This window comes from Microcebus murinus, chromosome 2, assembly GCF_040939455.1.
Source record: "Microcebus murinus isolate Inina chromosome 2, M.murinus_Inina_mat1.0, whole genome shotgun sequence".
NCBI classification, from domain to species: domain Eukaryota; kingdom Metazoa; phylum Chordata; class Mammalia; order Primates; family Cheirogaleidae; genus Microcebus; species Microcebus murinus.
In genome coordinates, this window is record NC_134105.1 from 36,708,053 (window position 1) to 36,734,949 (window position 26,897).

A 26,897-nucleotide genomic window follows, 5' to 3' on the forward strand; every position below is an offset into this window, starting at 1 on the left:
CTCGACCTTCACTGCTGTCTGCACACAGCAGCACTCTCTCCTATCCCATCCCCACGCCTTTGTTCAAGGGGCTTCTGCCTCCTGCAGTACCTCTGCACACACACCTGTGTCTCCACGTCTCACGTGTCCTTCAAGGCCCAGTCAGTGACCCCTGGCCCCAGGAATTCTTCCTTGATTTTCTAGCTAAGGGTATTTATTCTCCCGCCTGAGAAGTCCATTAGAATGTCGTCTGTCCCTCTCTCCTGCTAGTTCCCTGAACTATACTTGTGTCCAAAGCTCATTTGTCCTGTTAAATGTGGGCTCTTCCAGGGCATCTGGGTATCTGCTCCTGTGTCCCCTGCCCAGGCCAGGGCCTGCTTTGCAGAGGCTGCAGTAAGTGTTTGTGGAATTGAATTGTGCCTAACACATTCTTGACAGAGTAGAGGACGGGCTCTCAGCCATTGTGTTTCCACTCAGTGACCTACCTCTGACGATGCTGAGTTTGTGAGGCGAGAGGGGTGGCTTAGGGACTGCATCTTTCTTTTTTTTTGTGGCGACTCCTGTGACACTTCTGTTTTTCAGAACATCTGTTCCCCAAATCATGACTGCCAAGTTCTTTGTGTACTTGGAATCTCCTTGGGTTACTTGTAGCTGGTGCCATTTCTCCTCATCAACCCAAATCCCGCTTCCCAGATGGACCTGAAAGGGATAAGAACACCAGCACCTGTTTAGTGCAACAGGAGGGCAGCGGGAGGCTTCTCTTGTCCTTTAACAAGCACCACTGCACAGCGGTGAGGGTTCATACCACACATACTAACTTAACCCTCGTTAGGGTAAAAATAATCGCTATCGTTGACTGAACACCTGTAATGTGCCAGGCCTCATTCTAGTGCTTTAGAGTCACCATCTCAAATCTTCACGGCAACACTGTTTTCATTTCAGATGAAACAACCAGGTTCAGAAAGGCGAGGTGACTTGCTGAAACTCACTCAACTAGTAAGGGGGAGAGCTGGGATTTTAAACTATACTCATGCTATTGCAAGGCTGCTCAGAGCCTGACTGGATCCCAGGACACATACGCTTAACTCTGTTCTGTGTTACACCATAAGACCTGCCTCCCTGTAATGTGAACATTCTGGGACACGTATCCTCCCAGCATAGTGGTTCTCAGCCTTGGCTGCACGCAGGGGTGACTGTATAGCAGGGACCTATAAAAATTGCTGGTGCTCAATGGTCTAGGTGTGGCCTAGGCATCAGGATGGTTTAAAGCCCCCTACAGGCAACAGACAGCTTAAAAACCCCTGCCAGTTGGAGTGAGGAGGGGACCAGCTGCCCTGCTGATCAGAGTGTAGCTGTGCAAGTCCTTTCCCATCTCTGAGCTTCAGTTTCTCTATCTGTGAAGTGGGAGAGTTGGATTTCCTTCTGGCTCAAAATACCTATGCTTTTAACAAATTAAACACAACCATGACACACCCAGCTTGATCTGACAGCACACAGAACAGAACACAATCTTATGCTCCCTGTAAGGGAAGCCGTCAGAAAGTTTCAGTGCAGAGTCGATAAATGCAAAAGATCTAGAATGTTCTAGCAATAAGCTATAAGCTTTTAAATGTGTTTTCCTTTCTGGCTCTTATAACAACTTGCAAACCATTTACTAACATTAATCATTAAAAAATAGTTTTGACTTTGACGTTGTCAGGTATATTGTGCTTCTGCTGAGTCTATGAAGGGAGGAAATGGCCTCTGTGGGGACAGAGGGGAGGCAGCTGCTAACGAGCTAAACTTTCTAAGGAGGTGAGAAAGCTCTGCTGAAGGTCTTTGTTTTCAGAGAGACCAGCAGGTCTCCAATATTGCATGGGCAGGAGACATCTTGGGAGAGGTCCTGGCTGAGACTGCACACACTCCCAAACTGAGGCAGACTGGCAAGACCCATCATTCAAAAGGCAATTAAAGATCTTTCTACGTAAGCTTGGCTTAGGGAGTAAGGTGGGTACACGCAGATAGGCAGACAGGTCAGCCAGCAACACTTCTTGCCATAGCAATTACTGAGGTTTTCCAACTATCAAAAAGAAGAAAATATAGCAACACAGCCCACCCACGAACATTAGTAAGCAAACAATCCACCTGCCACTTTTGACTTCACCTCCTTTTGCTCAAAAGATCATTCAGACCGCTGCAGGCAATCAGATAACCAGCTCCACCTGGCCCCTCTGTGCTGCAAACTTCAGAACCGCAAATCTGTTCATACAGCTGAGGAAAGATAAGCAACCCTGCTGGGAGATGTGCTCCCCGGGCTGACTAGGCAACGCTGACCCCAGGGTCAAATCTGCCTTTCCTCCGCAGTCTGAACTGCAGGTGAGCAGTCTGTGTGCCAGATTGGGCATGCTGAGGACACGTCCCCTGCTGCTCCCTGCTGGACCCTGCGTCACCTCCCTTGATGACACTCTGGAGCCACCCACACAAGCTTCCTGAAATAGGGGGAAAACAAGAAATTTTGAACTAGGTTAAATTCTGAATCAAAAATCTTAGAAGTGGAAGACAACTTCAGTTTTTCAGATATCTCTGCTGTTTTTTACACTGGGCCTTGCTTTCCTATGATCTTTAAATTTATTATTCTTAAAAGGGAGATGATAGTCATTTTAGGCAATGTTCTATAAGAGAAATGGGATGCTAATATGTTTTGAGTACCTGTAAGGATCCAGGTATTGTATACTCGATTTGTTTAATTCTCATAATGACTTGAAGAGATGGAAATAGAAATTATTATTCCCATTTTACAGATGTGAACAGAGATTCAGTGGGACTAAATTACTTTTCATAAGACACATAATCAGTACATTTTGGAATCAAGATTCAACCCCAAATCTGAAGCTCCTGCTCTCCCAGGCTTCCCTGCAGCTACCAGTGTCCTGGTGGTACTGATGGGCTGAAACACAGCAGAGTTTTCCTCTGATCTGCCTGGCCACTTCCTGCACCAGCCTCTAGTGCAGTTCACCACAGCAGACGGGGAAGCCAGGAAAACCGCCGGGGACTGGCCTTCCTGCTTCCAGTCCCTGCTCCCTCCAACCCACCATAGGGTCACATAAATTGTGACACATAAATTTTCCTAAAACGCCTCTTTCCTTCTTTGACTAGATGACATCTGTGGTCTTTCAACTCTGTTTTTATGTCAACACTCTGGAATTTCGGATGGCTCTCTGTTTTCTGTCACATCTAATCCTCAGCCTGGCTTTAAAGGCCCACTAGAATCCATTCTATCTATTAACCTTTACTCCCCTACTATGTTCATCACTCTACAAAGCTCCTGCACTCATTCACTTCCTTCTTCTTCCATTGTGCTGTAACATAAAGAGGATGGAGCCACCAACATGGGTGTAAATTACTGCTCTTCTACTTACTAGCTGGTTAACTTGGGCCAGTCACTTTCCTTCTCTGAGCCTAACTTTTCTCAGTTGTGCAGCAGGCAGATAATTACCTAATTTATAGAGCTTCCTTGGGGATTAAATGAGAAAAGATGAATAAAATGTTAGAACAGCACACACTCAGTAACTGTTCCATCCTTCATTTCCTTTCTCCTCTCCATGTCCCTGCTCATGCCATTCCCCTGCCCAGGGATGAATGCTTCCCCTTATGTTTCCTTAAGCCTGCTAATCTTTCAAGCCCCAGTCTAAAATCCAGAAAACACTCCTTAGTTACTCCGGGGCTAAGTTCTATCCCTTCTGAATTTCTAGCCCACTTGGAGCATTTACTACCTGATTTAGCCCTTCACAGTATATCTTGGTGGGGAGGTTCAAGGCTTTGCCTCTTCTGTCCCCACAAAGTGATAAGGACGAGTCTGAACACAAAGCAGTAGGAAGCTGACAGGCATATTTAATGTCCTTATGGCACTAGTTCTTAGTTCTGGTGAGCTGCTGTTCCTTGAAGAAGAAAATATTTTCTGACATTCACTCAAGTAAAAGGCCAACTTAATAGCACAGAAAGAAATGGTCCTGTATAAGAATAATCACAGATATATTCTGGGTCATTTTAGACAGGGGCCCCTGAGGTCAGCAAAGCTCAAGGTCACCTGGCACAATGCACAGCTCTTAGGGATGCAGCAGAATAGACAGGGAAGAGCACTGGCCTGGGAACTGGCTTCCACTTCCTGCCTGCCTCTCCCTGTTGTATAACTGTAGACAGTCCCTTCTCTGGATGTGTTTCTCCATCCATACTATGTATAAGTTAGATGATTTAAACTTTAATGGTCTTTCCAGCTTTATGATTTAATGAGTTTGTGAAATAAAACATCTTAGACAAAGAAAAGCCATGCCCTTTATCAGAATCAACTAACGTGTGTGGCAAGCCCTGTCTTTGTAAACCACAGTGCACGATTTGGCCAAAATGTTAGTGTTATGTGTCAAGGGAGGTTATTAAAAATATGGCATTTGGCAGGATGGGACTTGATCAAAATATATCTTTGTGAAATGCTTTATAGGACAAAACCCGTTTCCTACTAGGAAATGGATCCCATTCCAATGCTGTAAGCCTTACAGAGAGAGATTAAGGCCCCTGATCCTGCAGAGAGAAGGAAGGGTCAGAAAGGACAGCAGAGCCAAGAGCAAGGAGGGCTACTTCTGGATGTGGGAAATTTTGCTCTGGGAAGCTGCCGTCCATTGTTAGCATGTCTATTTTCTTTCCTCCACCTTAATAAATCTCTCTTCTGACTACAAATTAGGTGCAAACAAAAACCAGGTTTGTCTTATGGCAACATCATGGCAAAAACCAATGAAAAAACAAAATAGGCATTTTCAAGATTTGTTGTTCAACTCACTTGTAAAAAAATTAAATGAGGTTTGAGAGACCCATTTTCTGGGAGAAGAATGCTATCTTTGCAAAGGGGGCCCCCTATAATGCTCAAAAACTGTCCATCAGCTTCAAAGCAAGAGAGAGATAGATTTCTCTTGGAAGCTACTTCAAGGAAACCTCTCTCGTCATTCCACAATGTGGTCATGACTAAAAGGAAATCAACAAACATAGGATAGTCCTATCTTCTTTTAAGTCCAATTAGAGAAGGTCTACCAAACTTAGATACACAGTTTGGGTCAAAAAAGGCATATGGAAAGCATCAGTCAGATCCCACCTTTCATAGATAAGGACACTGGGGCCCCAGAGAATGGAAGGACCTGCCCCTACCTGTCACACAGGTAGGACAGAGGTAGAGCTATGCTAAGAACTCAGGCTCCAGGACGCCTGCTTCTACTCTGTCCTGCCACCTCTCCTCTGCAAAGCTGACTTTTCAAGCCTGTTGAACAGAGCAAGGCAAGGCCTGTGGCCTGGCCCCTCAGCCTTGCCTCCACAGGGGAGAAAGCGCCCAGTGGGAGATGCAAGGACTGACAGCACATCCAAGAGAGCCCTGAAAACTAATAGGTTTCATTTCCTCAGCTTGACGATATTTGCTTTGGCTCAGGATGGCCAGCTGCAAGGATATATCTGTACAAACCCAAATAAAACAACCTTTTCTTTCTCATCAACCCACTGGGGAATGATACTAGATAAACAGAGACCTTTCGAAGCATGAGGCAAGAAAAATGAACTGATGCAGATGACTCTTTAAGGAGAATGAGAGGTGATATCTATAATGTGTGCTAGGGTGGCAGAGAGTATAACACCAAAGCTGGATTTTACCAGTGCCTAGATAAAAGGGTCTGATATACTTCTTTGAAGACGAATTCATTTCAATGTTAGAAGGATGTCAGAACAGTTTCCTCCTGTGCTCTGCTGCTATATCATCATGTGACTTTATGACTTCCAAAGGCTATTCTATTAGTTTTCAACCCTATATCAGTACCATTACTAATAGTGCTTACATTTGCTTTCATGATTTGTTTTCAAGTGTCATATAAGAAAATCCGAGGAATTATATGTGGCCCTGGGACTGCAGGCTAACCACTGCCAAATATACAGCTCAAAGGCAGCTTGGGGACAGAAGGCATGTCTCATTCCCCACTGTGTTCAGAGTATCTAGCATGAGGCTTGGAAGATACAGATGTTTGTAAACAGTGAACAAATATATATTGAGTTGTCACTATAAATCAGATACTTCCTTTCAAGTTCACCTGAGAGATTTAAGCATCTGGTTTCATAGAAAGGTAGAACAAGTTTCATCGCACTACAATGGGAATTTAAAAAAAAATCTTTCTCACTAATAAGCTATTTTAAAATGTCAGTTTAGTTTTACAGTTGCTTTGGCCCAATATGTGAAAAAAAAAAAAAAGACAAGAAAAGAAAAGAAAAAGAAAGAAAGGAGGAAGAAGGAAGAGGAAAAGGTCCTAGCAAAGCTACACTAGTTATAACAGAAAAATTCCAGAAATAGCCACTCAGGGCTAGGCCCAGAGGCCAAGCAGTCATGCCGTGCTGTGGAAAGCTCCCACCATACTCTCCATCTTTATGCTGACTAATAAGCACTTGTAGGGAATGGATATTGAGCTTAAAACACTACCTTGCCATTGTCTAGGATATACTTGTCCATGACAGGCGCAGGAGCGGGGTAATAGGACGACGTATTTGCTTCCTCACTGAAAGTGCTCCGTAACTCCGGCTCGGGCTCGAGACATTCTGACTTTACTTTTTCCAGGTCAATGGCAGGACCTAGGCAGTTAAGAAAAGAAATCTGTCTAGAACTCCAAGGAAAATAAAAGACAAATATTTTTAACTATGCATCTATCAGCACATAGTGGCACAAAAAAAAATGCTAGCTTATTTTTGTCCATTGGACTACACTTAAACCCAGACTCAAAAATAATAAGAGGTATGAATGTCACAAGGGAAAGGTGAAAAACTGGAAGACAAGAATGGACTAGACTCTAATTAAGTATGAATGAGGAACACTGTTCTAGGGTATCATTGTCTAAATGGAAAGGCAAGAGACTCAAATTCCTGTACAGGAAACAGGTTCTGTTAAGACTGGGTTAGAGGAGAAGGGGTGGCAATTACTGGAATATGCAAATTGTGTACTTGCCAAAAACCCCACCTCAGCAGCCCACGGTGGAGAAGGCCGCAGCAAAAGAAGGGAGGTTAGGAAAGCTATGAGGAGCAATGTGAAGGCCTCCCTTCTCCAAGAACTCATTTCTAGACAGGAGCATTTGAACCAAGAAATTAAAATACAATACAGATTAAACCCCTGATTGCCTGATCCAGCAGCTACTCTGATTTTTATTTTAATGCAATCAACACAATTATGTGGGGTTTAAACAGTGAAAGGAAGCTAGATAAATGGTGGTAGTTTCCAACGGGGTTATTTTCTTCTCCATTAGCTTTTAAAATAGATGGACTTTTTTTTTTTTTAAGTCACCTATTGTGTCTTGATTACCAAAGGGCAGAGAAACAGGATGAAAATGGGTAAATAAGGCTGAATGGCTTGATTAACTTTTGTGGGAGAACAACTCCAAAGGCCAACAGTATTTAGCATGCTGGAAATTCTCCCTGTGCACACATTGCAGGAGTTGACTGACATCAGAGATTCAGCTATTGCCACACAACCCCCCGTGGCTGTGCATACAACTTAAGTAATGGAGGAATTCACAGTCCAATCTTCTCTAATGCTAACCATGTGGACAACTGGAAACAAAGCTCTTTATATATTAAAGCCCTCTGCAATAATCTGGTTGCAACTCTGTGTTCAGTTGCCACATCCTAGATGGTGGTAGGGAAGGTATTGGTGATTCTGTTACTAAAATTCCTCATGACAGGGCTTCTCAGAATGAGAATATCAACCCTGAGTTGCTAGCAGCTGCCAACTGCAAGATAGAATCTTTGTAGTCTCCAGAGAGTTAAGCATGAACTTCACACAAAGCTGAATGCAAGATGGTTGGGGAGCAGAACAGTGCAGATGAAAGAGCTCTCCTCATCTTGGTAGAGATTTCCGGTCCCACTCCTGGCTCTGCTGCATTTTAATTGTGTGACCACAGGCGAGTGAATGGTAGAGGCAGAAAGTGGCAGAGTGAAGGGCCGATAGCATCAGAATCATTCTGATAGCATCTTCCAATAATGCTATCAGATTCTATTCAAGAGCTGGGCTTAGGTCTTATATTTCCCTTGTCCCCAGCACCTGGCACTGAGTAGGTGTTCTCTGAATGTTTACTAAATGAATAAAAAATGACAACAATGAATGAATAAAGTTCCAGAAGCAGATGCCTAAGTTTCTCCTCTCTGTGTGGGATTTCAGTTTGAATTTCTGAGATACAGACAAACTCAAGTCGAGCATTTGATCTTTTCTCAGACCTGGGAAAAGGTAATTACTTCAGCTTCTCCTAAAGCTTGTGGCTGAGTTGGCATCTGAGGTCTTTTTCCTGTTCAGCAACAAGAAGAAGGAATGGGCTGACAGGAGGTCCATGTAGCTACTAGCTCACACATCCTCTTTGGCATGATCATGTTCCTCCTCTGAAGCCTACCTTTCCTTCCATGAGAGGTGGCTGTTGGACAAGAGAATATATCCAGTCCAGCTATGATTTCCATTTGATTCTCTCCCGTTTACCTCCACAATGGCTACCAAAGAGAACTTCCATGTGACAGTGTTTTTCCTTGCCTACGCTCTCCACTACCCTCTCATTAAGTCCCACACCTTCTTAAGGCCCAGAACAACTGGCATCCTCTCTACCTCCAGGGCTCACTTCTTGCTCCCCACAAAATTCACCTCTGCTCAGGTGCCCCAAGTGCCATGTTGCTCCAGGCCTCTGTGCTGCTGTCTTGGCCTTGAACACTACCTCATCTGTCTGCCAACTCCTCAGTCAGACTTTAGGACACAGCTCAGGTGTCTCCTTTGTGAGGCCTTGATCTGATCACTCCCAGGTAGGGGTCTCTATATTGTGAATACTTTTATTAGCAAATTACATTTGCAATCATCTACCTACCTGTCTGTTTTCAACATTAGACTGTGAAGCTCTTCAAGAGCAAAGTTTTGTTCCCTTTGTTATCCTGGAGCCTAGGGCAGTGCCTGGTACGTGGCAAGCTCTTAATAAATTCTACATGATATTAGAGGACAGAGAGAGTCGGGGGAGGGGGACAGGGAGAGACTTTCATGGGCCAGGGCAAAGATTCTGAAATAAAGCCCTGCTGCCGAGTGGCGGTGCTTGAGGGTGGAGGTACGGGTGGGTGGGAAGCTGTTCTGAATGTCTGTAACCTTTCTTGCAGCCTGAGAAGTAGAAATCAGGGCTGTTAAGTAGAAATCAGAAGCATCTAGTCAGGAGAATGGACAATTCAGATGGCTACAGATATAGATAGGCAAAGGACTCTTCCTCCACACTGTCTACAAAGGAGCTGGGTTGAGAGAATCGCCTCTCTGGCTCCGTCCACTGTTGGTCCCCTCCCCAGAGTCAGACTCCATTCTCGGCAAAGTGGCCTGACTGACCCTCCATGCACACACACCATTCTTTCCTGCCTCCAAGTCTTTGCTTATGCCATTCCCTTTGTTCAGAACGTTCTATCCCTACGATGTCCAACTATCCAAACTCCACCAGCAGTGCAAGGGCTGACTCAAATGCCACCTTTTCCACAAGGCTGCCCTGTCCCCTCAAATGGAGGTAAATAATTCTCCCCAGTGCTTGGCTTGGGATTTAGAGTCAGAGTGACTAGGGTTAAGTACTGGGTTTGCCACTTACTATTTAGGTGAGTTGTGATCTTTCTTGCATAGGAAAGCTCCACTGTCCTTTGGAGCCTCCCACACCCTCTGTCCCCACTCTACCATAATAATCAGATGTACTCATTTGTTTCTATGTCTGTCTCCCCAACTAGACTGTGAGGCTTGGGCAGGCAAGGACTGCCTTTTTATGACAGAAAACAGGGCTCACCCAGTGCAGTGCCTGGTTCAAATTCTATCCTCAAGATATAATTTACACATAAATAATGACTTTAACCTCTCTGACACTGTTGCCTCACCTGAAAGGACGAAAGGTAACAGTGACTTGGCAAGACTAAGGATTAAATGAGTGAACCACATGTATGAAATGATTATTTCAGAGTCTGGCACAGAGTGGCTGCTTGGTAAATAAGCGGTTCACTCCCCGACACTGCACTCTCCCCCACACACGTTATACTTGTGTCCTTTAGTTCATCTCTACCAAACCTTGGGTTCTGTGAACGGCGCCCCTGCTGCTCCGCTTTCGTCGCTGGTGCCCAGCACAGGCGCGGCACCCAGCTCATCCCTGCACTCCGCAGCCCGCCTGCCCTCCGCAGGCCCCTGCCCTCCACAGGCCCCTGCCCTCCACAGGCCCCTGCCGGTCTCCTCAGGGACTGTCAGAGTTTTGTCAAATACTGAGGCTGTTGTATTGGGATCTCTGGCTCTCAAGGAAAACAATTTCCTAACATTCTCAGTCAGTAGCATGTGTTTAACACCTGGTCACGGCTCTCTGCAAGGTTCCTCCTTCCAGGGCTTTATATACAGAAGGTACCCAGCGCCTCAGCCTCAGCAAGGGGGGCAGCTCGGAAAAACCAGCCAAAGCACATATTGAAAGGGATCTTTCAGGAGACCTGGGTGTGAATCCAGCTGCATGACTTCAGGCAAGTCAAGTCACCTCGCCTCTCTGCAAGATGGGGATTCGGGACAGCCACCACGCGGGCTGACGATGCCTGTGCAGGAGCTGAGCACCGAGGCAGGCACGGAACAGAGGCTCAGAGAACGGCAGATGAATGAAGGAATGAATCAATCAATAAAGCGTGATGTTTAGCATCACAGAATCAGAAGGAAAAGAGGGGAAAAAAAGCGTGTGGTTTCTTTGGGGAGAAGAGGGAGGGCCTCTAGGAAAGGGGAAAAATCACTTCATTGCAAATTTTAGTCGGCTCCACTACCAATGTTGGCAATTTACATCTCATTACAACAAATGCTTCAGATTGCTGTTTTGCTTTTAAAAATTTCTGAGGCATTGTTCTCCCTCAAACACATGTGACCAAATTAGCCACAATAATAAGCACTTGCATTAAGGGAGAGCATTGTACGATGTGGCGCAGATATTTAAGGTAACAAAGGAACTTTTTTTCACTTTGTGGGAAGAGTAGGAATCAAAAATAAAAAATGCCCCTTTGATCCACTTACATTCTGGTATTGACACACACCTGAGGTTTATTTTGGGGAAAATATACCTTCCATGAAGAACTCTCTCAGCTGGGTAAAGGAAGCTTTTAAAAGAGTATAAAAGGTAGTACTTGTTTTTCCTTCAGTCATTCAGGAGCCTGTTCGTCACACAATCCCCGACTGCATATCAAGATCCAGGCTCTGTAAGAGGCACTGGGGGCCCAGAGACAAATAAAGTGTGTCCCAGTTCTGGGGAAGTTCAGAATTTAACATGTGAAATGCTATTACATCGCATACAGACTGCTGCGATTTGATGGATGAGCAATGGATTTAGTGTTAGAAAAACCTGGTGCAGACCCTGGTTCTGTTATTTGCTTCACCTCCAAAGCCATAGTGGCTCCTATAAAATGGGAATATGGCACAAAGTGAGGGCCTTTGTGTTTGTTGGTACAACAAGTAGATGAAATTACACTATTCTCTATTCTTGTTTATATTTCAAATTGGACAAATGCTGCTCTTTCTGAAAAGCTTTCTAAAAAGTTAATGTTTGGATGATTTCCAGGAAGATTAGAAATCACCTATTTCTTTAAAACACATACAAGTTTGGACACTAAATACCATTTCTGATTTCTGCTGAAATAGAAAGGTTAATAATATTAAGTAGTTTTTAAAAATGATTAAATCTTTCTATTCTGAAGATAAATAGGAAGTTTCTTTATGATATGTGTGAATTTAGTTTCTTCATAAATGCAAAGTGAATCAAGTCAAAATTCATAAATGCATACAGAATACGGTGTGGCACAGAGGTGTTCTAGATTTGGTAGAATAAAGATGCTTTCACTTTGTGGAGAAGGACCCAAGCAGGTGAACAGCTATGCAACAATGAAAGAGGTAAACAAGGGCCTTGGCAGAGCCAGGGTAGATGACCTAGGGCAGGGTAGGAAGAGGAATACCCCTCTGTGTACCTTGTCATCCTCTCTCAGAAGGCATCAGCCACTGTCACCTACTGCTGTAGCTATGCATCTGCTTCTTAGCTGTCTTTCAGTGAGGGCAGAGACAAATCTATCTCACTCCTTTAGTGAGAATCTACTAAGTATACACTAAGTGCCAGCCCTGGGCTGGGTGGCGTTGAGTGCTTCCCAGTCCAGCAGCAGAAAGAGGCAAGCAAGAGATGGTTACTCCCCATGTGGCTGACAGGGTTAGGATAAAGACTTTGGAACAGAAGAAAGGAGGGGTGCTATATCTGGAGAGGACCAGGAAGGCTTCAGAGGGATGGTCACAAACTTCTATTTTAGAGCTTGGAAGATAGCCAGGAGCTTGTAGGGTATGAGGTCCTGGAGTAGGGTAGTTATCTTCATATGGTGAGGGTAAGCAGCACAAAATACAGGCTCACTGTCCACAAATCTGCACAGATTTGAGGAGGGAGAGATCACTGCTACTAAGTGATCTTAGAAGGCTTCAGGAAGCAGGTGATCTGTGACTGGGGCTCTGATAAGTGAGTGAGGTCTAGGGGAAAGGGGGGACAGTTAGGCAGGGACTCTTCAGGTCCTAGGTCCTTTTCCTCCTCCCTCTCCATTTTCCGAGTGTCTTCTGTCAGTGAGGGTAGGAGCAGGCTTTGCTGGGCAAGAGGAGGAGAAGCAATTCAAGCACGAGCCCTGGAGTGGGCAAGATCCCTGCAGCTCACATGGATGCCTCTGCAGAGGGGCCACTCCCTCAGGGAATCGGAACTACAGAGCAGCAGAGCTGGAAGGGACCTGAGAAAGTCCCATCTCTAAGGGGAAGAAGCCCACCCAGCCAGAAAGAGGGAGTAGAAGCAGGCCCAGGCCCCTAGTCTTGAGGGTCAAAGTTTTCCTCCACTTGAGGAATTACAGATGCCCATTCAAATGACATATTTGAGAAGGAAAGGTGAACAACACCCACCAAATGTCTTTTCTGTTAAAATATCTTACATTGAAAGTATCTTTCTTTTTTTCTCTCTGTGGCACTTTTCACTCCATTGTCATGTGATTATTTGTTTTACATCTCCTCGACCAGAACATAAAGGCTGAGCAGAAGAGTAGTTTCTCATTTCTATATCCCCAACAATCACCATGATGTCCCTGGTACCTATTGAACACTCATTAAACATGTGTTGAGTGAAAGAAGTTAATCTTCACAGTGGTCTTGCAAAATCAATCCTATCTCTGCAGAGGCTCAGAAAGGTAAAGCAATTTGCCCAAAGTCCCACAGGTGGTAAGTGCTCACATTCAGGGTTGTCAGACTTCAAAGACTTGCTCATTCCACTACCCTATATGTTTCCAGCAACTGCACTTTTCAGACTTTCCCACCTACTGCTCACTCTATGGGACCCTCAGCTCATCTCTGACTTTCTATGACCTTCCCAGGGGTCTGTGAAGAACTCCACATCATGAGAGGGGGATGGTGGAAGAGGGTTGATGGGTCACCAGGATTCATCTTACCTAGGAGCTTGGAGTCTATCCTCTGCCAGCTGGTGGCCAGGGAAAACTACTGGCCACCTTCATCTGTGGTTCTTCTACCTCCCTCCTGCTCAACTATCTGGGCCCAGACAGCCTACAAATAGCAGGGTACGTATGTGCAGAACGTCCTGCCAGGGAAGCACCAAAGGCCCACACATGCACTCAGTGCATGTCAAATGGACCAGAGCTGGCTGGGTTAGGGGGCCAAGGGGTTGTAGTAGGAATAAGTGGGGTGGGTGGCACAGGGCTGCCCTCAGGGTCCTGAGTGGCTGCTGTGGGCATAGTGAGCTCCTGCAGGCAGGAGTTATGAGGAGGGAGAGTTCCCTCATGTGGCTGATGTCTCCAGACCAAATCAATCCATGACAATGACCTTGCTTGATGCTCCCTTCATGCCATGAGCCCTTCCAAAGGAGGGGCCATATGGGATTCAACTTTGCTAAATGTTGATTGATTTGCTTGGCTCAAAGGAAAACAGCAACACAGGGGTTGAGGGACTGTACCCCAGGCCACTCCAATGGGGAGGAGCCACCATGAACCCCCGGCTCTCACCTACCTCTGTAGCCTCATCTCCCCCTCCTACCCACTCCTCCACTGTGCCATCCAGCCAGAAACTACTTCCAGTTCCCTGAATAAGCTAGCTTCTCTTACAATTCTAAATCTTTGTTCAGGCTCTCCTGTTGCCTTAGTTCCTTAATTTAGGGCCGTTTCCAGCACCCACAGCACCCCCACCCCAGCCACATATCCTCTTCTGTATCCTCTCCCAACACCCTGAAGCCAGGACCAAAGCAAGGCTCACCCTGCATTTCAACTGTCTGCTGATGAGACTGTGACTTCTTTGAGGCAGTAGAAGGAGCTTATCAAGTTGGTTTCTCTGTGCTCAGCACAGGTCCTGGAACAGAGGAAGAATCCAACAAAATGTTCTGCACAAAAACATTTCCCTACAGTCAGAGTTGTCCAATAATGGCTGCACTGGAAGGCAGTGAGAGAGCTTACTGTCTCTAGGGGAACAGGAAGCTGCGTGACTGCTCGGCAGGGAGGCTACAGTCTTCCTGTCCTGTGTAGGAGGCTGGACTAGGTGAACTCTGGAGCTCCCTATAGGACTAGGCCCCTAGGACTCTTCAGAATGACCTCTCAAACTCAGGGAGTCCCCAGAGAAGAAAGGGAGGTTGTGGCTAGCCTCAGGGCACTGCTGACTTCTGACAACCCCACTTATTCTATCCATCCATTCATCCATCCATCCACGTCAGCTGAACACAAACCTTCCACTGCTTTATACTGATAAACCCAATACATATAGATTGGTATAAACATGTTCTTTCCTCTCTCTGGGTCTCAGTTTTCCCACCTATAAAATGGGGGTAAAGGATGCATTGGGTTCTCTCTAAAGAGAGAATTTCCATGAAAACTCTAGGAATTTTCCTGAAATAGTAGGCATTTAAATTAAGCAGGAAACATCTGTCTAACAGCTCAAGGGTCCTGCAGTCCCAGAACCCACTGCAGTACACAAAGAAGGTCTAATCTGCAGAGCAGACAGAAGAGACAGGGCCACAGAAGCACAGAGCCTGAGGGACTCAGTGATCAGACTGCCTGATACATGGGTAAGTAAGACAGGCCTCAGTGTGAAACCTAGTTCTGCCATTTCCTGGGTGTGTGGCCTCAGGCAAGTTTCCTCATCTGATGATCTTATCTATTGCTGAGGTTGTTTTATGTATGAAAAGAATTTAGTGTTTGGCCCAAAGCAGGTGTTCCTAGAGGCCAAGTCTTGCCTGTAATGAACCCTTTCCCACCTCCATTTCCTGTCTGGCAAATCCAGCAGAAAGCAGTCTTGTCACATGGCAGTACAGGAGGCAAAGCCCAGCTCTAACAGAGAAGAAGCACATTCCTATCCCAGCAACTTTCTCTGGATGTTCTAGATACCTGGGCAATTGGCAGAGGGAAAGTCTGGAGCTGTCCCTCAGCCCCATCCCCACTGTCCCCTGGAAAATAGACGCTAGGGAGAAAGGGGAAGAAGGTTCCTGAATTGTTCAAACACTATGAAATCAACCTTTAAAATTATCTGGGATGACTATAGTTCCTTCTGATTTGGGAAACAATGCAAAAAAGTACTTCAAAGTGAAAGACCAATGTTTTTCAGAAAAACTATTCCAGTTCTCACTACTAGATCTCTTCCTGCCATCCAAGTGGAGGTGGCCCAGGGCGCAACAGTGTGGCACCACCGAGCACTAACTCGGGGGTGGCAGGCAGCCTGTGGCACCACCCAGACCTCACTTCTGTGGTGGGGATGTGAAAACCTGACTGGCAAAAACAGCTTCTGCCCATCCTCTTCGGTCCTCGCTCAAATCCCAACAACTTAAGTACTCCTGCTCAGCTGAGAACACACTGAGGGCTGAAAGACATGGGAAGGAGCTCTGAGAGAAACAGGCCTCGGAAGAGAGTCCTGGCAAAGGGGAAATTGAGCCACAGCTGGTGATGTCTGAAAGAAACCAGGGGGTCAAAGGGGTAGTTGCGAACTAGAGATGGGAAGATGGAATTCTGCCCAGGAAAAGTGAGTGGAGTTGGGGATGAGAAGAATTCTACAAACTACAGACCAGTGAACTTGAAATCAATCCAGGGACAGTTGTAAAATAGACGAGTCAAATATGATTTCTGGGGACTAATGAGGGGAAGTAGGAAATCTCCAGGAGTCATTAGGGATTGACCAGAGATTAAGACATGTCAGACAACCACATCTGTGTTCCACTACAGGACAATGAGTGCCTCTGCTGTGCCAAGCACTGCACATAATATCTCATGTACATCCTCAAAGGAGTCTACAGCTTAATATAGGACTTACTGAGCACTTACTATAACACATGCCAGCCTCTGGGCAGACGTCTTTACTGCATTTGCTCATTTAATCCTCTTAAGAACAATAGCGGCTATTATTATCATTGACTCTGATTCACAATGAGGAAACTAAGGCTCAGGAAGTTAAGTAACTTGCTCAAGGTAACAAAATTAGAACATGGAAGAGCCAGGGTTCAAAACTGCAATATTTCTGAGCTCAAGGCCTATTCAGGCTCTCAATCACCGAGCTGGTTCTCCAGCCTGTATGTGGTGGGCTTTTCCATTTTGTAAATGAGAAAACAGAGACTGAGAACAGTTACATCATTCGCTTGAAGTTACATAGGTAATGAATTAAGAGAGGTGAGATTCAAACCCAAGCAATATCTATCTGTTGCCAAAGCCCAGGTTGCCTCCAGTACAGGGGAAAACCAGCAGGAAGCATTTGGCTGACATTAGCTGCCTTTTCTAAGGCAACATCAGAGACTTGGGCTTAAAGAGACCAGCTCAGACCACAAAGGATTTTAAAGATCAAAGCTGGTATTTTAACAGACCTTGGACAGAACCCAAGGCACAAACCCAGAGGGTTACAGAGGTGTTAGCAATCTAGCTCTAAAGAGCCAAGACAGATATGCCGGCCACAACAGCTTTTTCCTTCTTCAAAACTTTAAACCAGCTTATGATCTGGCCAACAGGGACATTATCTCTTCTTTTCACATTCCGTCTCTCAAATGGAGATAATCCTTGCCTGGCCTTGCAATAAGAATATCAGAACAGCCCAAGGAGATAAAAATGTCAAGGTGCTTTGAAACCTGTAAAGTGCCGTGTATGAATTACTGTTATTATTCTAATTACCTATGCCTCTTCTGGTCAGAATTCATCATTCCTGCCTCCATTTCCTGACAAAGTACACACGAAACCTAAAACCATCTTCTACCTCCCTCCTGCAATTACAGCACGGATTTTATTCTGCCTGGTGCCATGCTGTGTACATGTTTGTGCTCTCCTGCCTGTATGTGGTGGGTTTTAAGATAACTATTTTATGGAGGAGAAAACAGAGACTGAGAAGGATGAGAAGGATTAAATTATGGGCTTGTTGCACAGGTGATGAAGTCAGAGAGGTGAGAGGCTGTGCACGCTGAAGGTAAGGACGACTCTGCTCCTCTTTACATCCTTCACAGAGCAATTCGGAGTTTTATTTGAACTGTTACCTGAGTCACACCAAAATGAATCACCTAAGTGGTTACTTACAGTGTTAAAAACTGAAGTGGTTACCTAAACCTTGGTCTTTGCCTTCTAAGAACAGAGGAACTAGCAGAGGAGAAACTGAGAGAGACCCTCGAGTTTACTCCATTCTCATACAAGGGAGCTTACCCTTCCCACTGGGTCTCCACTGTTTTGCTTCCCCTCAGCCCCTTGGAATTCTCTGACACTGCCAATCCCCAGTTTAGAAACACTACTCTAACCCACTTGTGAATTGTTTTTAAAAAGGCACTCTGTCTCGTTCATTTCCGTATTTCCAGCACCTAGCCCAATTCTGGCACAAAGCACACCCTCAATAAATGTTTGGTGAATAAAGAAAGAATGAATGAACACACACACAAATAAACCTTGTAAATTAGGACATCTTTATACATTTTGCATTCTTTGCATTTACTGATTTGGAGGAGTGTGGTGGGCAGGAAAGGGGAAAAAAGGAAAAAGGGACTGGTATTTATTGGACAGTTACAATATGTTAGCCACAGGGCTAGACTCTTTACGTACGCTTTCTCATTTAGTTTTGACACCAAGGACCCTCAGGAGAGAAAGGTGAGGTTCCTTAACATCAGAAAGGGTTATTTCCCATGCTAAGAACACAGAAATGCAAAGTTCTGTTTTATAAAGAGAGAGAGCCATTTTTTAGGGGGGGTGGCAGAGGAGTCACCCCCATGTTGGCAACAATGAAGTCTAAGGGCTGAAGAAGGCCATGTGGATGAAAGTCCAGAGAGACACACAGGGCAGGTGTCAGAGGATCCTTGGGAATAAGCCACTGACACTTTCTGGGCTTGTTTTCTCATCAGCAAAATGAGAGCAATAACCCATATCCTCTCTAAGTTCATTTACAATGCCAGGACTCCCTGTTGTAGAGAATCTTTCATGTTAAATCCATTGTGTATATATTTGCAGAATGAGTGAAAGAAGAATGAACAAATACACAAATCAAGAACTGAATCATCCAATGAAGCCTCTGAAAAATCTTATACCGACTTGCTGCTACTCCCCACTCTTTGTGTGTGACTCCACCTTTCTGCCCCCAACCTTTATAAGGTGAACCATTACAACTCCTGGCTGCCAAAAGAGACCTACTTCCCACTCTGAGGTCCCCATGAGACTCAAGAGGGCAGGCTACTACTCTCAGCTCCCTCCCATCCACTGCATGCAGGACCCTACTGCCTGGGCGAGTCAGCAAGGATTCTTCCAGTTAGGTAGATTTCCTTTGAAAACTGAGCACTTCTTGAGTGGTTGGCCTTCCTGGTCTTATTATGGTGTGAATGATCCAGCACTCAAGTTGGACAAAGGCCCTTGAGCTGAGTCCTGGGTGAGGTAGGCAGAGGAAAATACTCAAGGATAGGCTTCCGAAAGCAACATTCAAGCTGGGCCCAGGGCAGAGAATGGCAAAGCCCAGGCTCTACATCAACCCCTGGCCACGACGTGTTCCTTAGAGAGTACATGAAGCTGAGAGTCAGGCAAAGGTCTCTTGCTTATTTTCTAGCTATTCTCTGCTTTGTTTCTTAGTGGTAACAGATCGGGAGTTGTTATGAGTATCTCCCAAGATTCACCAAGAGAGTTCTAACTTTAAATGGTAGCCCTTCTCCCAGAATTGGTTACCCTGTATATTTTATTTTATTTTTTTTGAGACAGAGTCTCACTCTGTTGCCCAGGCTAGACTGTCATGGCATCAGCCTAGCTCACAGCAACCTCAAACTCCTGGGCTCAAGCAATCCTACTGCCTCAGCCTCCTGAGTAGCTGGGACTACAGGCATGAGCCACCATGCCCAGCTAATTTTTTCTATATATTTTTAGTTGTCCAGCTAATTTCTTTCTATTTTTATTAGAGATGGGGTCTTGTCCTTGCTCAGGCTGGTCTCAAATTCCTGAGCTCAAACAGCTGGCCTCCCAGGCTGGCCTCCCAGAGTGCGAGGATTACAGGCGGGAGCCATGGCGCCTGGCCAACCCTGCATTTTAATTATGTTTACCTCCTTCACTGCTCTCTCCCTACCTTCCAAAGTCTTAGTCTTCTTTGTATCTCCTCAAGTTCCTAGATTTAGAACATATTCAGTAGGTGTTAGCTGACTGAATAACCAAATGAACAAACATATATAACCCCTTTTATCTTCTATAATATAGGAATATCATGAGAGGCAGAGAAATTAACTTATCCAAGGTCATACAGCCAATTACTGGGTAGGAGAGCCCACATTGAAAGGCAAAGTGAACCCTTAGCTCTTCCACTAAATGATGTGGGACAAGGGCCAACAGCAATGAAGCATCAACAGAATGTCAAGCACTATGCTGTATGTCACAAGGATGTAAGGGGGATATCACCATTACCATTTTACAGAAGAGAACACCACGCCTCAGAGAGGTGCTCTCTGCCTAGATTGTTCCTCACTCTTCCCCAACCCACTCATTTCTGCCTAGGCAGCAAAAATTCATGCTTCAGCTTAGAAGTTGTTTCCTTTAGGAAATCTTTCCTAATCCTCCAGAATTTGGTAGCTGCTCCTCCTCTGCTGTCCCAGAGTCCTCTATGCTTTTGTCCCTGTGGTGACATTTATGTACTGTGCTGTCATTGATTGTTGCAGTACCTGCCTCTCTCATCAAACTTTGAGCTCCTCAAGGACAGACAGCAAGGGCTGTTATATTGCAAATATACTGAACTCTCACTACTAGGCAAAATGTCTGGCACACAGCAGGAGACCAGTAGGTATTTGGGGAAGAGAAAAAGGTCAGAGAAAGGAAGGACGAAAAGAAAAAAAGGAAGAAAAGATTTCCAAAGCTAAAGAATTGGGAAGTAGGGAAGTTGGGATTTGAATCCTAGACTGCCTGGTTCCAAAGACTATATTCTTTCCATGAAAACATACAACCTCCTCTTAAGGGTAGAAACCCTTCTATTATATTCTTGTGGACTTATCTTAGAACATGGCACATTACCATTCTCCAATTAACATGTGTTAATCAATTGATTTTAAGATTTCAGGGACAGTGGGATCTTTCAGGATGCCTCCAGCCTGGAGAGCACAGGGGGGGGGGTGTTCCACATATACTTGTGGCTTGAACTAATTTATGTTCAGTCCATTCCACAGCGATGATGACAATGACTCAGATCAGGGAAGAGTTAGCCACTGGCCTTTGCGGTAGCATTCAAGACCTGTGAGATGAGCCTGGAAAGATCAAGACACTGAAACTATTGGTGAGGTCAAGTTTATCTGGTTTTGGACTAAAAGAGGTACATAATAATGTAAATTGCAGAGTAGCTTATTGCCCCAGAGGCTTAGGAGTGGTTTCTAGAGTTTAAACTTAGTTTAAGGTGTGCAAAACAGATAGTTTCCTTGGGAGTTGCAGAGCTTTTGTTGGTAGTGTGCCCCCCCCACCCCCACCAAGAAGCTTAGCATACAGGCCTAGCATACAGAGCACAATGAAAATAAAAATTATTCATTTTAAGATTGTGAAATATTTTTTCTCTCTGAAAATTCAGTTCTCTTTTCCCATCTAAGACCAACACAGCTTTCTCAAATTTTTACATTTATGGTTTATCTTTGAGATTTCATTTTACTAAAGAACTTCAATAACTTCTGAAGTTCAAAACCGTATGTGACCTTTAGTGTCCCTGTGAACCCCTATAGGCTATGATGTGGGACAGTGGCCAAGAGATGGCAGAGTTGGGGAGTGGGAAAACTACCAGCCTATGAATCAGGTGACTTGGTTTGAGATAGAGCTCTGCCTCGGCCTGCCCACATGACTCTGGCTAAATCCAAACCTAGTTTCTTTCTCTGTGACAAGGGCAAGAAAAAGACTCTGCTGACTTCTTGGGCCATCCAAAGATCTACTGAGACACTGCCTTGGTGACATACTTTAAGAAAGAAAAGGCACCTACAAATATAAGTAGGGTAGAGTAATTTGTTATCTAAATAAATCAAAGAGGGATGAAGCTTTACATATCAATTTATTATCTAGATAATGGAAACTTTCCTTCTTGAATATAAAATTATATTTGATTTAAACTTCGGGGGATTGAACCTGTGTTTCTAGACTAGATTACTCCCTTTTTCAAGCAAAACACACTGCCTAAGGGTTATTGATTATTGCCTTTAGAGGTTATGGAGACTATGAACTTATTTTATACTGATTTCCTCAATATTGATTGCCCTCTGTCTTATAATTCTGGATTTTTATGTTCTGAAAGAGTTCCTCTGTCTCTTCTTCTCTGTTAAGCAGTCATTTCTTCCTGCTGCCAAAGCTGCTGCCCTTCAAATTTTCCCTGATTCCTGCTTCTAAACCACTTTAGATGAGAAAACCTGGTTAGTTAATATAAGAGCCTACTAAGTTCTTGTATGAGCAAACCAAACAAGCTTTAAACAACTTTATACTCATCTTCCTAAGGTCATGTGCCTACCTGGTCAAAAGCTTTTTAATGCTTCCTATTCCTATCAAACCAGTCTAGATACCCCAGGCTGGTACAGTTTTAAAGGTCTTCCACCATCTGTCCTCAAAACACATTTGCAATATTCCTTCTTAGTATGCTCCAGGTGTTTTCCCACCGTCATGAATGTCACCTTTGGCTTCCTCTTGAACCTTGGAACACTGAACACCCACCAAGACCCAATTCAAGCCCTACCTCCTTCCTGAAAGTCTCCCACACCCTCGGTTACAAATAACCTTTCCATTCTCTGAACTCTCATATCCGTTTATCAGCATCCCCCTGTAGCATCTATCACTTTCTGACTTGAAGTAATGCTTTTAGGATCACATCTAGGTCTCTTTACTATTCTGAAACCTCCTTTGAAAGGTTCCCTACAATCCCTGGTACTGCCTTTTGCTGAATGAATATATAAATGAGCAGTGACAAATATTTTGTCAGCTCTTGTTCTCTGAGCTGTGTTCCCTACTGTTCCCACAGCTCAGGCTGCTGCACACATAAGCTCCTCTCAGATTCAATGTGAAAGGGGGTGACTCTCCTTGGAGTAACTGCTGAGCCAAGTGTCTACCTTCCTAGCCTCAGGGGTCGTTGGCCTGACTCTCCTGCTTTCCCTGCTGGAAAAGGAGCTGTGCGATGCGTTCTGCCCATGTGGGGCGGTAGGTGGCCTGCTGGGGCACTCACCGCTGCCAAGCCGCAGAAGCAGCACATCCTGGAGCCTCCGGTTAAGGTCGCGGAGCTCCTTCATTTCAGACACAAGTGCCCCGTACTCCTTGAGCTTCTTGGCCTGCTGTACCAGCTGCCTCCGAGTCCGCTCCAGCTCCTGCTGGAGGTGGCGCATCTCTTCCTGTTGCTGCTGGTAGTTACGCAGCAGCTCCTCATACAGAGCCCGGGGCACGACAGCATCTTCCAGACTGTCCATGTCCTCTGTGCCCGGCGAGGCCTCCACAAAGACCTCTTCTGGACACGTGCTGTGGCCCAGGCTCAGGCCGTTCTGCTTCTCTAGCCGGGCCACCACTGCCTCGATGCTCTTGTGCGCCACTTCACTCGGCTTCCGCCCCTCAGGTCTCTGTGTAGGACAACGAGAATCAGTTCAGGCAAGGGCAGCTGGGACTTTCTTGGACTGCGGCTCAATATTTCCCCAGACAATCCTAAAATCACAGAACCACAGAACATCAGTGCTTGGAGAAACCAGTGCAAACACTTAGTCAAAGCCCTTCATTTTACAAATGGGAAAACAGAGGCCTAGAGTGGGAAATGGGTTTGCCCAAAGTCATGCAATGAGTTGGTGGCAGAACCAGGATCCTGGTTTCCCGGGCCAACACTTTTTCTGTTCCACCACTCTGCCTCTGAGATGCATATACTATGACCGCCCTTCCCAACTCTCCACCCCTACCCCACCCACAATGCCTAGGCAGCGACTTGCTCATGGGGGTGTTCAGTATATATGTCTGGAGAATCAGGCCAGGCCAAGCCACACAAGGGGAATCACACTCAAATCTCTTTAACAACAACAAATAATAACAAAAGAAGCACTCCATCACTTAATTCTTTTTGTCAAGAATGGTTTAGTTCAGAAGGATGTTAAAGACTCTAATCCACTCTAACCTAGGGCAGAGACCATGTGTTATTCTCTCTGTTTCTCCACTGCCTACTCAGAACTGGTACTCAGCAGGGGCTTGATAAATGTTTACTCAACTGAAAAGTTCAAAGAATGCTAACATTGAAAGGTACTTTCAGTCTAACTTCCTCTTTTTATAGGTGAGGAAATTAAGGCCTAGAGAGGGGGGACTACACTCAGGGACACATGGCAAGTTACAGGCAGACCCAGAACTAGAATTTGTAACCCAATTCCAGCACAAGGCTCTTTCCCCAAAATCTGTCAGCCTCTCCCTCAGAAGACCACTGTCTTACAGATAGGAAAGTTCATTTAGAAGAGAATTAATTATCCAGGACTACTCAGGGGTATGGGGTTCAGCTGCCTAAGGAAATTCCAGTTCAAGTGCACAAAGCTTCCACTGAGTGGGCAGGTAGAGTTGCAGGATCAACTGGACCAATTCTTTACCCAGGCGAGGAAGGTTAGGAGCTCTCTTGACTGGGGCCATTTGCAGGAGGTGCAGAAAACTAAGGGCATAAGATTCTAGATACCTCTCACTAAGTTTCAGGGAACTTAAAGAAAACAAAACAAAACCATGACTCTGAGATTGAGCCATATGACAAAATCCTATGTCATTTTATCTGTTAGGATAAGGGTCTGCTAGTGTAAATGAATTATCAGATAAAATTGTGATGGTCACTTAAGACATCTGTCTGCATTATCATACTATGAGACCTCTGGAGGCAGGACCTTACCTGGCTAATCTCCATGACCCCAGGGGCCGGCACAGTGCCAGGCCCACAGCAGGAGTGCAATGAATGCCATGAACTGAACTCAACTGCATCTTTTGGACTATGCCTTGGGAATGTCCTTGACCTTGTGCCCAAAATCAGACCATGGTCAATGCAGAAGGTATCCTTCCTTCTCTTCCCCCTCCCTTCTGCTGGAATACCTATTGCACAAAAAAAATAGCTAGCTTGCTGAACAAGATTTTCAGCAGGCTTACAAAGCAAAGGCTGGAGTCTCCAAATGGGGCACACAGCAAGGATGCAACCTTATGCAAAAGTTGTCGTCCAACCTAGGATCTCACAAATCCCCTTTGTGAATCTTGCTTACTTCTCAATGAGTCCACCCTTAGCTGTTTGGGCCATCTGATAGTGACTGGCTCTAAACTGCTGCCCGAGAGCAGCTGCTTAACATTCCTGGAGCTCAACAGTGACCTCTCCAGATCTGTGGGCCAGGGAGAAACACACCGTTCCAAATCTCCAACAGTAATGACACTGCAGAGACTGTGCAAACAGGACCAGGCTTGGTGGCACACCATGATTCAGGGCTCCCTGGAAAGTTGGTGACAAGGCAAATGTACACTAGTTGTCCCAAGCCTCCCCTACCTCAAAAAAAAAAAAAAAAAAATCATGGCCTAAGACACTAGGGGACATTTACATGGGGAGAGGAGACCAGATAAATTCCTTAGCTACGAGAAATCTGAAAATTCTCCCACATACTTCCAAAACCAGAAAAGATTTTGTTACCTTGATGTGTCTAAGCTGTAAATCTTCTTCCCCATAATCTTTAACCTCGCCATCTTCTTCTACGTGGTTAAGAGAAAGTTTGGGGATTTTTATTTTCTTCTGCATCACACTGTTTTCAAGGTCAGATTTGTCTTCTAAAATGCATATCAAGACAACAAAGTTCATTATGAGTCAAAATGAGTCATTATGAGTACAAAAATGCCCCAAACCTCAAATGCTAGAAAATAATTGAGGCCAGACCAGTTAAAAAGGAAAAGCAAACAAGCTCAAGGCCTGTTTCCTCCTACATGCAGGGATCCTAATAAGAGCAGTGCAGATCAAACTCCAGGATCAAGGGTGTTTGCTAGAAGCACTGCTATTCAAAGTATTAAAATAGCATTCGATGAATTTGCTTAGGGGGTTATCTAAGTATATCTTAGAGGGAGGCCTTTTATGGAATTCTAGAATCTTGGAACTGGAATGGCCCTTAGATTGCTATCTGGTCTAAACTTAACTGGCACATGAATGAATCCCTCAACAGTTGAGATCTTTCTAAGCCAAGTGTCTTCCCAGGAGAACTTGGTGGGTTTCTGCCAACTCAGGTATCAATAGGCATGAAAGGGATAATAGCTCTTTTGGTGGTAAGGCCTAAGCTGGAAGGGCACACAAAACAGGCTGAAAAAAGGCAGATATGGGAAGAGTAACAAATAATGTGTATTGCCTTTTTACTGGTATCAAGTCATAGAATGACAGAGTTTGAGGGACTTCGGCGAGCAAGTTGTCCAACTCTGTCATTTTACAGATGAGGAAGCTCAAACCCAGACAATGGAAGAGGTAGGTCAAAGGAGTCTAGAAAAGACCAAAGGAGTCTTTTCTTAGTCTTTCTTAGACCAAAGGAGTCTAAGAAAGAGGCAGGGAGTGGGAAACAGACCACTAGCACCTTGCCCAGTGCTTATGTGTGCTCACAACACACAGTGAAGTGCACTACAAACTGTAAAGTGCTATAAACATAAGAAACGATATTGTTTTTCCTCATTTCTCATTCTGTAAGCTCAATTCCAGATCATCTAAGAGAGGTGTTTTTTATTATTATTATTTCTTTTTCTACATACATTTCAAACTGTACTTCCAAATCTGTCTCTTGCTGGAGATGTCAAAAGTAAAAGTTCAAATAGGAGGGCTCTGGAGATAGAATGTGAACCTACTCTGGAACTGGCCCCTTGTGATAAAATGCTTTGTACTCTGAGCTTGACCTAACACTGTAGAAATTACATTTTCTTATATTACTCAAAGGCTCCCACTGCTATATCCTAAATGCCTTTTCTAGCATGTTGTTCTATGCTGGATATAGTATGTAGTAAGGTAGCTGGTTAAATCCAGTCTCCAGGGATCTTTATGTGTGAGTGTGTGCACATGCATGTGTTAAACATGCTCTTACACTTCTCCCAGGCCACACTTCTCTCCTCACAACTTGTTAGTAAAGCTGAGAAGGCCGTTTCTGAGCACATAACTATTCCAGAATGTCCTCAAATGTTAAATCTTCCCAAATGGTCTCAGGAATGGAGCCCCAGCTGGCTAAAGGTAGGACTCCAGTATCAGAGAGACCTGAGTATGAACTTCAGCTTTTCTATGACAGGGTGAGGAGACAAAGGCCTGAGTCTCTCTGAGCTTAGGTCTCTCCTCCATAACAGGAGTTATACGGGGTGCTGAGTTGTAAGGACGAGAGCAATAATTCACACAACTCACCAAATAGTGCCTGGTACACACTGGGCACTCAAAGAATGACATATTA

At 44.9% G+C, this 26,897-nt stretch overlaps 2 protein-coding genes across 7 annotated transcripts in view; both read right to left on the minus strand.

Annotated features, from left to right (window-relative positions):
- AGBL4 (AGBL carboxypeptidase 4) overlaps positions 1-26,897 on the minus strand; it is a 1,333,072-nt gene that overhangs the window by 226,264 nt on the left and 1,079,911 nt on the right. The gene's annotated exons all lie outside the window — the stretch shown is intronic.
- The window catches only part of BEND5 (BEN domain containing 5), a 49,017-nt gene that overhangs the window by 7,989 nt on the left and 14,131 nt on the right, over positions 1-26,897 (minus strand). For both annotated transcript variants that reach the window (XM_012776137.3, XM_012776143.2), the window contains exons 2-5: positions 25,127-25,260; positions 22,682-23,066; positions 6,458-6,606; positions 465-678 (exon numbers count right to left, since the gene is read on the minus strand). In XM_012776137.3, coding sequence (XP_012631591.1) covers positions 465-678; positions 6,458-6,606; positions 22,682-23,066; positions 25,127-25,260 — 882 coding nt within the window. The remainder of the gene's footprint in view (positions 1-464; positions 679-6,457; positions 6,607-22,681; positions 23,067-25,126; positions 25,261-26,897) is intronic.